This window comes from Mesocricetus auratus, unplaced genomic scaffold (genome assembly GCF_017639785.1).
Source record: "Mesocricetus auratus isolate SY011 unplaced genomic scaffold, BCM_Maur_2.0 Super-Scaffold_100009, whole genome shotgun sequence".
Lineage (NCBI taxonomy): Eukaryota > Metazoa > Chordata > Mammalia > Rodentia > Cricetidae > Mesocricetus > Mesocricetus auratus.
This window is the reverse complement of record NW_024429193.1, coordinates 13,555,286-13,570,069: the sequence shown is the minus strand read 5'-3', so window position 1 is coordinate 13,570,069 and position 14,784 is coordinate 13,555,286. Positions and strand designations below refer to the sequence as shown.

At 39.8% G+C, this 14,784-nt stretch overlaps 1 protein-coding gene across 4 annotated transcripts in view; it reads left to right on the top strand.

The window, feature by feature from the left end:
• The window catches only part of Col24a1 (collagen type XXIV alpha 1 chain), a 261,191-nt gene that overhangs the window by 51,782 nt on the left and 194,625 nt on the right, over positions 1-14,784 (top strand). For all 4 annotated transcript variants that reach the window (XM_021233967.2, XM_040751646.1, XM_021233968.2 and 1 more), the window contains 2 exons: positions 12,093-12,146; positions 13,690-13,734. In XM_021233967.2, the coding sequence (XP_021089626.2) occupies positions 12,093-12,146; positions 13,690-13,734 (99 nt within the window). The remainder of the gene's footprint in view (positions 1-12,092; positions 12,147-13,689; positions 13,735-14,784) is intronic.

Genomic DNA, 14,784 nt, shown 5'->3' with positions numbered 1-14,784 from the left:
ACACACAGCAGAAACGTGGCTTCAACCTGCCCTTGATGACTGCACATCACAAGTTCCACACAGAGGCGTACAACCGCTTGACACCACGGCGTTGTATTGCCACATACCAAACTCTCACCGGAGAACCACACAAGCAACAACAATAGTACGGAAGAAATTCTTAAAGCTTTATGGAAGCTTGCGATTTTGTACTGAGCTGCATTGGTAGCCCACGCACTCCTGGTTGATTACCCCTGAGAGACTTACTTCTTACATTTCTTAGGTTTTCAGATTTTAAAAAAGCAAGGAATGTGAATCTCACTAGATAATACAATAACTTCATAGACAGGAGATGACTTTGATATTGTCTGAGACTCGGTTCTTAATAAACAAAGATACTAGTTCAGAGAACTACTGTGGCTACGCTAACAGAGCTACTTAGACACCTTTCCTCCATTTGTGGCATTTTCATGGCCTAAGGTGGCTTTTAGGGTGATAGTCTGTGCTGTATTGTGGCTTGAAATTTTGGTATTTATGAATACTATCTTAATACCAAAAAACATGGACCTATGCATCTTGCAAATATTTTTTCTAAGGATCTAAATCTGTTATAAGTACATACATTTTAAAGCAACTGAACTCTGTAAATTTTTCAATATAAAGAATAGTCAAAGATCCCAATAATTATGTCATTTCCCATTTTTCCACGACCCTCTCAAACTCTCCTTTTAAATTCAGTATTATCCTTTTAGATAATTTTTTACATCACCTATCAATAAAAAGCCCAAGTTATCTGTGATACCACCTATCTGTAATATTTAAATTATTTAAAACATCTGTCTTCTGGACTTTGTAGTACCCCTTGAAAATAACTCAGGATAGATTCTAGTGTCATTAAGGTCCGGAAGCCGGAGGCCTGAGATGTCCAATCACAGGTAAAAGCGGTGGGGAGGATGAGAAGGAGGAGGAACTGTGGCCAGAATGTTAGATAAAGAAGAAAAGCAGGAGGTGAGGTCGAGACTGAGTGCAGCGGCCCTCGCGACACATCTGGCAGGTCCTGCCTTCTGTCCCATATGCTGTGACTTTTTTTCATGATACATGGCCTAAATTGTGATGGGGTTTTCACTTTGAAGACTCCAGTTCATTGAAAAAATCCACCAAGCTGTCAAGAGATGCAAAATAAACTCAAATTTTGCTTCCCTGCATCAATAATGAACTTCAGAGCTGGTCTCATCCCAGCTACAGCGGAAGCGAGCACCATCACCACCATCGCCATCGAAGGAATGTAACCAGCAGTATAAACACTCTGTGTGCTGCTGCCTAACTGCACCGTTTACATGAACATGACACCGTGTTCTTTGCTTTTTAGTCCCCGTCCTCACACCCCAACAGAGCCATCTCTATTAGCATATGTCAAATTTCTAACCAAGATGTGAAGACCTGGCGCTGTTCAAATGGACAGAAGCTCAGTCTCATCATTTTTAATCTTTCCCACTCTAGTCTGTGGCTCTTCATTTTTCTCTTATTCCTAATAAAATAATCAAGAGAAATCATTTACAGTAATATATAATTTACCATTCTTACAATGGTACATTATTCTTTAATAATCGCTTTAAGCATTCAGAGCCTTGAAACACGTCGGCAGCCGGTGGTAGGGATAGGTGAACAAATCAAGCACTTTCTAAGTCCTATCATTTATGACGTGAGTTTGATTGATTATTATATTTGGTCTTATATGGATTGACTCAACCTTGACATCAGCCACATACAGGGAGGTTTTAATTTCCTACTCCATAATGACACAAATTATCCAGAGAGAATGACAGCTTTTGTTTGTCTACTCCTCAGAGAGTTATAAATTACCTGAGACCCGGCTTTTGATTGCCAGCACCCACTCTGCAGCTCACAACTGTCTATAATTCCAGTCCTAGGGATTCAACGCCCTCTTCTGGCCTTCCAGGGCACAGTATGCGTGTGCACAGGGGTACACTCATATAGAAGTCCCACCCTCGTGAAAGAAAAGTAAATAAATAGTCTTAACAGCAGAGTTCAAGAGAGCGTAGAGAAATGTAAAATGCAATGTGTTCTGAGAACTTTTATTCTGCCGTTCTTCACTTTGCAAAACTGGCAAAGGTTTATTGCTTCAAAATGTATGCATTTGTACAAAATTTAGACCTTGAGAATTATATTGGAAAATCTACATAAATGTAGTTTTTCCTATTTTTTATAGTAGGAAATTGTTTGATACTCTAACATGCCATGTTTGTTGAATGTACCCTTTCTGATTTTTAACACAAATACGTATACAGCAAAATGAGAAGTTAGGGTGAGGGACACTTTAAAGTACAGTGGACCTCAGGCAGGGTTCTGATGCCATCCCACCCATGAGCTGTGTAAGTAGCATTATTTCTGAACTCAAAGGATGTTGTTATAAATCACATGTTTACACTGCTGGCCAATGATCCTTCACTTCCCTGAGTAAACGCAAACCATGAAATTAGTCGTCGTCGGGAGTGAAATTAGTCATCGTCGGGAGTGAAATTAGTCGTCGTCGGGAGTGAAATTAGTCGTCGTCGGGAGCCAACTTAGTGACCTCTGGTTCCTTGTTGTTGTTACTTGATGAAATCATAGGCTAACAGTGAGATGGATCTTTTCTATACATTCTAGATGGGCAAGCGGTACTGAAATGGACACATTCTTCAAAGGATGTGTTGCTTTGATTATTCAGGAAATAATTACTGTACAACAGAGATAATTATCATTTAACTTCATGTTTTTTAGTTTTAATTTAGCATTTCTGTTAAAAGTTACTTCTCTTCAAATCTTACTTCCTGAACACAGTCCCCCCACAGTGAAATACTGTCTGTATGCAGTGTTTACACAGTTAGTTGATATTTGTAACACAATATTTCTTCAAATTTCTTTAAAAACCAAGATTATTACTTTTTAGTAAGATCATTGTTTTGTTAGGAATTTGCTGTACTTCAGGGTCAAATAGTATTGAAATAGTTATTTTAGCAAATATACTCCTTGGTCTTCGGTTGTTTGGGCTTAAAATTCTTTCTTCTTCCTTTTATAAGCTGTTCATGTTAGGAGGGAGCATAAGGCTCATGCCAAGCGTCCATTTAGTTACAGAATTGTGTTAACCTTCTTGTGCTAACTGCAGCTCTTAGACAATCAGCTCTTGTAGGCCTTCCCTTTTTCTCTCCTGTTTACGTGTCATAGTTAGATCAAAACTCGAAGACCAGAGGATAGCCCCTGGAAATCACAACACTCTTAATGAAACTGACCTTTGAAGACTGATAGGCTCAGGAGATGAGTCCTGTGCGTGAGTTCGCCCTCTGTGGTCTGAATTCAACATATGTTCATTCTCCAGACATCTGAGATGAGGGAAAAAATCAAACAAGGTAGCAGACAGTGTTTTTGAGTCAGACTTTTAAAACTCCCCAGTGCTGTTCTGGGACACACACTTCACTGTGTATCTGTGAGACACATTTTAGAACAGACCTGCAATGAATCATCAGCTTTTGAGGCTCAAAACAGCCGTTGACTTGAAAAGCAACAACGCTTAAGAAAAACGGTGAGGGCAGACAGGATTTGCGTATGTTTGAGAACTGCAGATTTCATGCCTTCTACCTAATTCCACATGGTTGTCAGGGCAGTTCCCAAAGTTCCTTTTCTAGGGCAGCAGTGAGGCATTAATTCTAAGGTTGCTTTTAGAAGAATTTACGGGGGCGCTGGCTCGATTTACCAACAGTATGTTTATTGTACTAAGTTGTGAGGCTTCAACATCTGAAAAGCTGCACCACAGCTTGCTTTCCATGACTGAAGACAGACATGAAAAGGGGATGACATTTACTCTCAATTACACCCAGACAATAGCCATCAAAAAAAAAAAAAGCAAGAAGCAGTATGTTAGGCTGGAGAGATGGCTCATTCAATAAATGGATTTCCTTGAAGGCCTGGAGACCTCTGAGTTCCATCGGCAGAGTCCATGGAAAATCCAGTACATAGAATGCCTCTGCAATTTCAGTGACAGTGAGGTGGATGGTTGAGACACATGGGCCCCTGGAAGTGTGGGAGCACACTAGCCTGGACTCTGTGATGGTGTTCCAAGCCAAAGAGAGACCCTGGGTCAAAGAAAAGGTAGCGGACACCTGGACACCAAGGTTGTTCTCTGATCTCCTCGTGTGTGCTATGGAGGCATGTGTGTGCACGCACACATACACACACATACACACACACACAGAGAGAGAGAGAGAGACAGAGAGACAGAGACAGAGAGAGAGAGAGAGAGAGAGAGAGAGAGAGAGAGAGAGAGAGAGAGAGAGAGAGAGAGAGATTCTTTGAGACTTCTTCTTGGACTTGAAAGGCCTAGATTACAAGTGACCAGATCAGATTACATTTAAAGTTAGAGAGTATGACTGCACTAGGTTTTACTCCTGGGAAAGCAAAATTGATACCCTTAAGGGATGTTTGCTTTTCTAACTATAGAAAAGGCCCCCCCACTCCCATCTCCTTCTTATATAGCTTTCTGTTGGAGGAATCTATTTAAAGTAAGCTGTGTTTTGCCTTCCAACCCCAGCGTTAGGAGTTTCAGAGTATAAGCGCTCTACTGAGCGGCTGCTATGTTTAGCCCATAGCAATCTTAAACACGTGGAACAGACTGTCGTCTCAGATGTGGTCACTGTCTGCAGAAGTCACAGATAGTATTTCTTTCCTTCAGGAAAAAGTTGCCGTTCATTGGGTCATAATGGAAACACTGAAGTATTTTTGATAGATTGCCATTAATTTTCTGATGATTTCTTCCTAATTAGAGAAAAAAAAGCTATTTTCTGGTTTCTACTTTATGGAATCATCTATTGCAACCATGTTTGGCTAATCATCATATGATGTGTAGAAGATTTCAGACTCCAGGACTTTGCATTTGACTCACCCACAAGGTTGGCAAAGGGACACCCACTGCTCATTTGGAGAAAATCCAGACAGGGCATGATTTCACAGGGACGTGACCCCAGCAGGTGGGGAGTCAGCTGGGTGATTATGCTCAAGGCTGATAACGGATGGAAAATGCAGAGACGCTTGCAAGTCATCAAAATAAGAAGTACAAGTGACATGTGGCAGGCAGGCCTGGTGTGTGGGACTGTTTACTTTGAGAGAAATCAGCAAGAGTGGCGGGGGCTGACTCACAAATATTTTTTGAGATGAGGGGAAGGACGATGCCAGCTCTCAGAACAGGAACAGGAGGTGATGGCCATTGTTTGAGAACAAGACAGAAACGACTCTGAAGATGGAGGGAGGCATGGGCTAGCAGAGCCTGCCTGGGATGAGTCAGAGTCCTACTGAAGTTGGTCATCAGCTCCACGAGGGGCTGGGCTTCACCTTTGATTTGTGGATCAAATTGTCCCAGCTGTGTGGACAAGGAGGATGTGGAAAGCGGGTGTCATGGAGCTGGCCATGCTGCAGGCTTGATCTCACTCCAGCCTTGATCTGCGGTGATCTGTTTCTTCCACAAAGGACTTTTAAATGCCAGAAGTGGACGTGCATGTGTAGGATGCATGGAAGGAAATTCTACAGTGTGCTTCATCTTCTAATTCCAGAGAAGGCGTTCTGACCTTCTCGCACTGCTTCACCTCAGGAAGACACGCCTCTCTTCTCTATACACTGGTGTGCCAGCCTAGCGTAGTTCTATCCACACAATTTATTGCTACTGTGTTTTTATTATCACTACCTAGTGATCATTTTTTCCTACTTTAAGCTGAATATGATGCTTAAATCTTATGCTGGAAAGAAAACGGTATATAATGTAGAAGTATTTATAACGCTTTTATTTTTTTAATTCTGTAATGGGTAGTCACATTATAGCCATTTGATGATTATTTTCCTAAGTCTATACATATTATGTTTATGATTTCTTTGTAGAACTAGGAAAATAATCCTTTTGTTGAACACTCTCAGCAAGAAGTTTTCCATTGTTTGCGCATGTCTAAACATGCTACAAGTATCTGTGAGTGATCTAAAATAGTAACACCACCTGTATATTCAAGCAAATTCGCATTTCATGTTTGGAAACTTCCATGTTTGGTGCCAATACCATTATTAGACTCGGGTAAAAGGTAAACTTATTCTTTGAGGTTTAGGAGACTCTGGAAGTCATAAACAAACACAACAAACATGCAAGAAAAGCAGCTGGGTGACATGCCATTCAGGATTCAGTGCCTAGCCCTATCATAGCTTGCCCTATAATTTTAGACATCAATGTTGTTAGAGTGTATTAGTTATCCAGTGCTATGTGAGAAATAACTCCAAGTAGGTAGTCTTAAACAATAAATGTATGTTGTTATAGTTTGCTTGGTTAGGAACTTGAAAATGCCTTGTTTGAGCTGTCTAATTCATGAGCCTAAAGTTAAGATTAGGTAGATGTCATGGTCATCTAAAGGCTTGACTGCGCCAATAGGATCTACCTGTAAGGTAGTTTGCTTAACTGGCTGTCTAGGCAGATGCTAATTGGTAGCGGGAGATCTGACTTCCATAAGGCTCTGTAAGGATCTTAAGGATGTGAGTTCTTGTCCTGAGATGGGAGACAATGAGTACAAAGCAGAGAGGTTGCAGCATCTTCATTAGGACAGCTTCTTAAGTCATGCACTGCCGCTTCTGTTTTTTGTGAATGATGATAAACATCAGACATGATTTACCACGCAAGGGGTAAATAAAAGAGCAGAAATTGCAAGTAATAAAGAACGCTGAGGTCCATCACTGAGACTGACTGTCACAATAACAATTTAATATTGTGTGGGCCTCAGGGACATTCTAAGCATGTCTTCTGTGGAAGCCTGGAAGGCCTAGAGGTGTCAATAATGTTGGAGACAGAAATTGCTTAAAATTATAATAAGGATTTGGTCAGACAGTAGAAACATAGATATTGCATGCGAATTTTCTTCAAAATTTTATCATTCACCTTCTCATATTCTAGCATTTCATGTTTATCTCTTTTCCAGTAGAGAAGGTGAATAATTTGAAGAAAATTTGCATGCAATATCTATGTAAATCTAGATTTAAAATATCAGTTGTTGTTTGATGCTAAATATTTGTGAATTTGTAAGAATATCTATTGTCACTATCACATTAATTTCATGACTCCTGGGATCAAAACTTATAGTACAGATGGGGACCAACCAACAGAAACTTTGAATTATTAAGGACCACAATTTCAGTGTGTAAAAGTCCACAACACTCAAATGTACGACTGGTTGAACATTTCTCTTCCCTACTGTTTCTACTGTCTGACCAAATCCTCATTTTTACCTTTAACAGTTTTCCTTAATCTTATGAAGTATCTGTATCCTTAAGAACTGTTAAAGGTAAATAGAAAACTTTAACCTGTTTAATTTGGATGTTCATTGACTTGAGCTTGCCCTAAGACAGTAGCAGAAAGTCTTCAAACATTTGGTAGGCTTACGACTCTAGAAACAGTGAATAGACTTATGACCTACCACAAAACACATGAGTAAGGCTTTGTAATTCTCTACTTAAAGATTAAACCAGTAGTTTTATTAGTTTTCTATTTCTATTGCTGCATAACAAGTATGGTGAACTGAATTTCATTGTGGGGATCCAGGCTCTGCTTAACAGTCTTGTGCTAAAACCCCTGGGTAGTGTTCAAGATGCCATCAGGGTTCCATTATCATCTGGATGTCTGAGTGACAGAAAGTCTATATCCAAGCTCATTCCTGTTCTGAGAAAAAGTTATTATCTGAAGTTGGAGAATTGAGGGCTGTGAGTTCTTACTAGCTTTGAGGTCCTATAGCTTATCAGCTTATAGAGGCCAGTCACAACCCCTTGCCATGTGAGATTTTCCACCAGAGCTAAAGTCATCAAACTAGCCAGAGATATATCTATTTTCATGGTATTAAGAATTTCACACAGAATTTGTAGTATAATTATGCATTTTCATCCATCATTTTTGCTGTAAACTATTGGTTCAATTAAGCAAGTCACATGTATTAGTCATAGTCAAAGAAGTGTGTAGTGTTCATGAAAACAAGAGAAGACATCTCCACTTAGTAGCAATTTTCAATTGATGATATATTGAGGAAAATGTATATAGAATAAGAAATAATACAATCCATTCTTTCCATCTAGAATAGTGGGTGTTTATGAATAATAAGCATTTAAATCATAAAATAGATACCAGTCATTTCAACTAACTTCTAAGACACAGCAACTAGCATTTACATGTGTTGGACAGCGACTGAAAGCAATAGAAAGTTGAAAGTGAAAGTTTTCTTGTGTTCCTACTGCTGGAGGAAATCTGGGAGTTGTAACAGGTGAAAGAAACTGACCGTACTCCTTTCCCCCATTTTCCCTCCGTTTTTATTTTTCTTCTTAGGGAGAAATCACAAACTGAGGGAGAGTTACTTCTTAAGAGAGTAACTTCTCTCCCTGGACTGCGGTGGTTCTGGAATGGAGAGGGGTGGCAGTGGGTGGTGGGGGTAGGTGTGTTAAGTCAGAGATGGTAAACCCTTTAGCGAGTCCTGAGCGAGGGTCCAGGAATGTTTGCTGGTGTCCCGGCTTTGTTCCTGACTCATCACATCCTTGTTGATGGTTGTGGTAGTGGTGTGTGCATAGGGTTCATGTGTGTGTGGTAGTGGTGTGTGCATAGGGTTCATGTGTGGGTGGTAGTGGTGTGTGCATAGGGTTCATGTGTGGGTGGTAGTAGTATGTACATACAGGTTCATGTGTGTGGAAGGGGTTTGAGTTTCTATGGAGAACAGCGGTCAACATTAGCTGTCTTTCTGAATTGCTTTCTACCTTATTTTGTGAGACAGACAGGATCCTTAGTGGATCTGGAGCACTCAGTTTGGCAACACTGTCTGGATTATGAGTGTTGAGATCCACTCCTCTCTGCCTCCCCAGTGCTAGAACTATAGGCATGTGTTACCAAGCTCATCTCACGTGAGTGCTGGGAATTTGAACCCTGGTCCTTTTGCTTTGCATCAAGGACTTCATTGACTGAGCCCTGCCTGGAGTGCTAATTTTCTGTCTTCAGGACAACTTATTGACATATAATTCACACAACACAAAATTCACTATTTTAAATTTGGTATGTAATCTGATAGGGCTTAGTGTTTTTAGAGTTGGACATTCATCATGCCTTCTCCTTTTAGAACACTTTCATTGCCCCCTCCCAAGGCAACTCAATGCCTGGAGCATCTCCATTCCTCCTGTTCCATCTTCTGCCCACTTTGCATGTCTGTGAATCTGCCTGCTTTGGACTTTTCACATTAAGGGAACCACCTACTGTGCCCCACTTTCCTAATTATTTCACCGAGGAAAAACATCAGTCATCTCTAGTTTATCGGATTTTTTCCTCTTCTGCTTTCAATATCTGGCTGTCACAAAGACTTTAAAACATGTATTAGGTCATTGTACTGGCTGGCTTTATGTCAACTTGACACAGCTGGAGTCATCAGAAAGGAAGGAGGCTCAAATGAGAAAATCCCTCCATAAGTTCTGGCTGTAAGGCATTTTCTTAATTAGTGATCACTAGTGGAGGGCTCAGATCATTGTGCGTGGTGTCATCCCTGGACCACTGGTCCTAAATTCTCTAAGAAAGCAGACTGAACAAGCCTTGAGGAGCAAGTCAGTAAGCAGCACTCCTCCAGGTCCTCTGCACCAGCTCCTACCCCCAGGTTCCTGCCCTCACTGCTTTTGATGATGAATTGTTATATGAAACCATGAGTGAAATAATCTTTTCCTACACAAGTTGGTTTCAATCATGGTGTTTCATCACAGCATTAGTCACCCTAACTAAAAAAGTCATGCTGAACAAGGTGATGTATCACTGATTAATAAACTTGTAGACAGCAATTTGATTTCCTGGGACAGTGAAAACGGGATCATTGCTTGAATTCCATTGATACTAAAAGGAATATAGTTACAATATTTTCAACTACACAGTTGTTTTCATCCTCTCATTAAAGTATAAGAGAAACTGCTTTTTGTACAAGTTAACTGCATTTTAGGGGCATCATTGATTTTTTTTCTCCTGTTAAACTATCTTCAGAACATTTTCCATAGGTACTGGGGGAACCAATGATTTGGGTGAGTATTTTAGAGACAGTATTTAATGCTGACTTGCCCAAATAAATAGATTATTAATCTAGTTGCATTTTACTTCTGTTTGACATGAATTTTAAAATGAATACATTTAAGCATTTGTGGTGGTGAACACCGTAAACCATCTTTGTCGAATCGTCTTTATAAACCGTGAACCTTAGGGCTGGTGATATGGTTCAGAGGGTAAAGACATTTGTTGTGCAGGCCAGTGAGTGACCTGAGTTTGATTCCTGGAACCCATATAAAGGCTGAAGGAGAGTTCCGATTCCTCAAACTGGGCCTCTGCACACCATATAAGCACATGGCATACATGCCCCACACACATTATAGACGTACAACACATATGTACAGACCCAAATGATTTTGAATGTGATGATGATGATGAAAACTTTTTAAAGTGCATTTAAAGTTCAGAAGAATCAGTGGTGCATCATTATAGAAAAAACTCTGATACAATATTAGGCACAAGTAATAGAATCATGGTGGGAAAGTCTGTTGTCACCCTTCAAAGCTTTACACTGTGGAATTCTCAGGAGACATTTCACACTGCAAACACCTTACATCTGCAGTGTTTGGGTGTGTTGTGCTTTCCCTTATAAAGCTGTAGTTCAAAGACTGAGTTTTCATGTTTTTATCTTAGAATAATGAGCTATTTAGTATAAAAAAAGATTCTAAAATTAGGCTACCTTTGTTTGTAGTCTTTAATTTCTTCAGATACAAAATGAGGAAGTTAGGATCCATGAAACAGACCTGTTGTGAAAATTAAATGCACATAAATTACACTGTGTCTGAAGTATGGATGTGGATGTGGATATGGAGAGCGCTTGCTGGCAGTCGCTCTCTAGTTTAGGTGTAGGGACCACATGGGGCAGCAAAGGTTGCTAATTAATGAATTAGGCAGCATCCTGCTTGTGTTTCCTCTCATTCGGTGACTATGTAATGACAAAACAATTCTATCTTCACTAGTTTACTCTTGTTTGTATATTATGAGACATAGAAAATACAGAAAAGCTGTTTTCTAACTTCAATGAAATTTAATCCAAAAACTGGATTACAGATAAGGGTTTAGGAAATTGATGTTTTTCTGTTACAGTGTTTGTGTGTGTGTGTGTATGTGTGTACATGTTATAGTGTGTGTGTGTGCATGTTATAGTGTGTGTGTACATGTTATAGTGTGTGTGTACATGTTATAGTGTGTGTACATGTTATAGTGTGTGTGTGTGTGTACATGTGTGCTCACACATAGGCACTTATGTATTTGGAAGCAAGTAAGAGGTAGCATTCTCAGTGGCCACCTACCTTGGTTTGGTTTTGTTGTTTGAGACAGGATTGCATACTGGCCTGGGAATCACCAGCTTGGCTAGGCTGACTGGCCAAGGAGTCTCAGGGATCTACCTATCTCTGCCTCCCAAGCACTGGGGTTAATTAATAATTAACTAATCAGCGCAGTAAGTGCTCTACTGTACCACCACGCCGTGGCTTTTTCACTCGGGTTGGTGCAGCATGCATTCTACCAACTTACGATGCCCCCAGACCCAGGAAATGCATAGTTTCTGTTATAAAATTCTTGACCCAGATGCTCTGCATTTATGCTATAGTTGTGTATCTTGGTCCTCTTGGGGGACTCCTTACAGTAGGAACAGGGGCCGTCTCTGACTCTTTTTACTGGCTTTTGGGACCCTACACCTCATACTGGGTCACCTTGTCCAACTTTAATACACGGGGAGGTGCTTAGTCTTAGTGCCGCTTGGTATGCTATGTTTTGTTGATAGTCATGGGAGATCTGCCCTTTCCTGAACAGAAATGGAGAAGGAGTGGATTGGGAGGAGGGAACAAAGGTGAGAAGAGGGACTGGGAGGAGAGAAGGGAGGGGAAACTGTGGTAGAATGTAAAATAAAGAAAACAAGGAAGTTATAATGCAAAGAGAAGTCAGTGACAATGAGTTCTTTGCATATTCCAGATTTGACGCCAATATTCTTCTTCTTTCTCTGCAGGGTTTTCCAGGTGACTTTGGAGACAGAGGCCCTGCTGGTCTGGACGGAAGTCCTGTGAGTACCTTGCAAAGGTCCACCCTTACATTCTAACATCACTCACGCTCTGTAGCAACTGCACGCGGCATCCTTACGAGCATATTTACGAGCAATACAGCTGGACAGTTTCCATTCCTCTGTGCACACTCAAGTTTATCATTTTTCAACATGAGAAATAACTCAAGGTTGTCTGGATAAACCTCCATCATGGAAGATAGTCATTAAAATTACTCAGTTTAACCATGTTTGAATAACTGGGGTAACTATGACCACAACTTCGACCTTCATACAGGAAGGAACTGTGTTTCTCAGATCTGCACGGAGGTCTTCCACTTGGGGTTTTCCGTGTGTCACTGTTGAGACTGGGAAAGAGGTGCTATTCAAGAATTGTTGCATTTCATCAAAACCGAGTGGTGGCGGAGTGCTGGGTTTCTAAATGCAGAGAAGTTGTTTCACTTTTTCTCCTTCTGAAGAGTCTGATATGCACATTATTTTTTATCAGATTTTCAAGTGATTAGAATCGATGCAAAATTTGCATGGTCTAAATTATGACTAGTTTCTATGTTTACTTATATGTGAGTCAGTATCACGAAGAGTATAAACATGTTTTCTTTTTAAAATTCTTTTTATAAATTAGCATTGGTTAAGTGACTTGGTAGGTTAAGCTAAGGTTTTACTTGTGTCTACATGGGATTTAAGAGAAAAGTAAAACTGAATTAGATCGAGCTATTAAATATTTGAGTAATATTTTGAATAGAATATTTACCAGCTCTTTCATGCCCATGACTCAGGGTGAGGGGTGCTTGTACTTTGAAGTGTAACGAAGTAATCATCATTATACTTCAAATTCGTGTGAAGTCGTTATTTAATTGATTGTTAATTTTATATCCCTGAACTCTATTAAATCTGGACTCAGCATATTTAAAACATGCTTTGCAAAATATGCTGTTTAAAAATATCATAATTCTCCTGAATATCAATTAAACCTTTAAATATTAGCATAAACTGGATGTTTTTAGTGCAATTTATAGGTTTGTAGTTTTTTTTAAATAATTTACCATGTGTGTGCTTCAAAAATGTAAATGTGGAGAGGGAGGTCATCCCCTTCTCTCATTCTCTGTAAATTTAGTGACACATCATATTATCGTTTTTATAATAAGGAGATCAGATGTTCTTTCTATTTTAACATAACAATAAAGGTAGAAATTTAAAGCAACGTTCTTCAAAAGATGTGACGTCGCTTTAGCCATCTGAAAATGCTCTTCTAAACTCTATACACTCAACACCTGTCTTTTCATGCAACATTCAGGCCAGTTTGTCTGCAATGTTGATTATTGGTTCTTCTTGTATTAAGTACTTAGAAGGTATAGAGAATTATATACCCTTACCTAGAGGGTGGTTTTAATATCTCAAAGAACTTTTGAAAGAATAAAGCAATTTATGCTTTTCAATGGAAGCTAATTTTGACATTGTTTCCTAGAATTATGTGTCATCATTTCAGAAAAACCCTCAGCAGATTGGAATTATAATGAACACATTTTGTACATTTCTTTCATAACAGGGGCTTGTAGGTGGCATTGGGCCTCCTGGATTTCCTGGTATTAGAGTGAGTATCACTTAAAGTCATTTTTATGAAATAGTTTATCGTGTAATTTAAATTGCTAGATGTGCTTTAAGAACTTAGTCAAATGAGTTTTCATGTCATTGCTGTATGGACCCAGCTGAAACATTTTTTTTCAAACAGATAGGAAAATTTGACTAGTAGTATAAATCAAAAGGTAACTGTTGCTTTTGTGGTGGGCTAAGATGGCCTTCTTCTATACATTAATGTATGTAAACATGTACAAATTTATAGCTGCCTTGTTAAAAGGCATTATTGGGACTCAGGGTCTTCAAAATTGTAAGACATAGAAGAACCACTTCCCGTGAGAATCGTTTTTGCCACCCAGTTGAAGACCAGCAGGTGCTAATGCCTTCTCTACCTATTTGAGGTCTCCATGCTGGTGGTTACCATCCTTTGCTTTCCTAACTACTCCAGTGATATACTCACCTATGAGCATGTCAGGTTGAGAAGTCCAGATCCCAGTCCATGCTACAATGCATTCGCATGAATGTCCATGCATTGGCTCGAGGCTCCTTTGTCTAATACAGTGAAGATACGCTTTTGACCTCTTTCTTTGAATCGGAAGTTCTCTGCTGTTTATAGCTTTAGGGGTTCTTCTTTCTCTCACCCCTGGTGTTAGAGCCCAGACACCCTCAACTAAGTTCCCATGCAGCTTCTGTCTGTCCCACTTTCTCCCAGAGGGGACTATGGTAGGTGGGGAACAGCAAAGGACCTTGGGGTTCCCTTGATGAGCTGAAACTCGCATAAAGCCGTCACGCATTGCTTTTGAGAAGGCTGTAGTCTTGAAGGACAATGATTTGACACACAATTTCTGGTATTTCAATGTGATGGTTCTGTATTTACTACTCTGTTTTTACCACATACTCATCTGTTTTAGTGAATTCTTCACAGCGCTTTCCCACTATCTCTGATCTTAGTGAGGTTTCTTTTAAAGTCGCAAAATGAGTAAAATAAGAGATCATGCATTGAAAGCACATTCATCTCAAAATGCCAGATGAAGCAGTTCAAGACAAATTTAACTAAGACAAAATT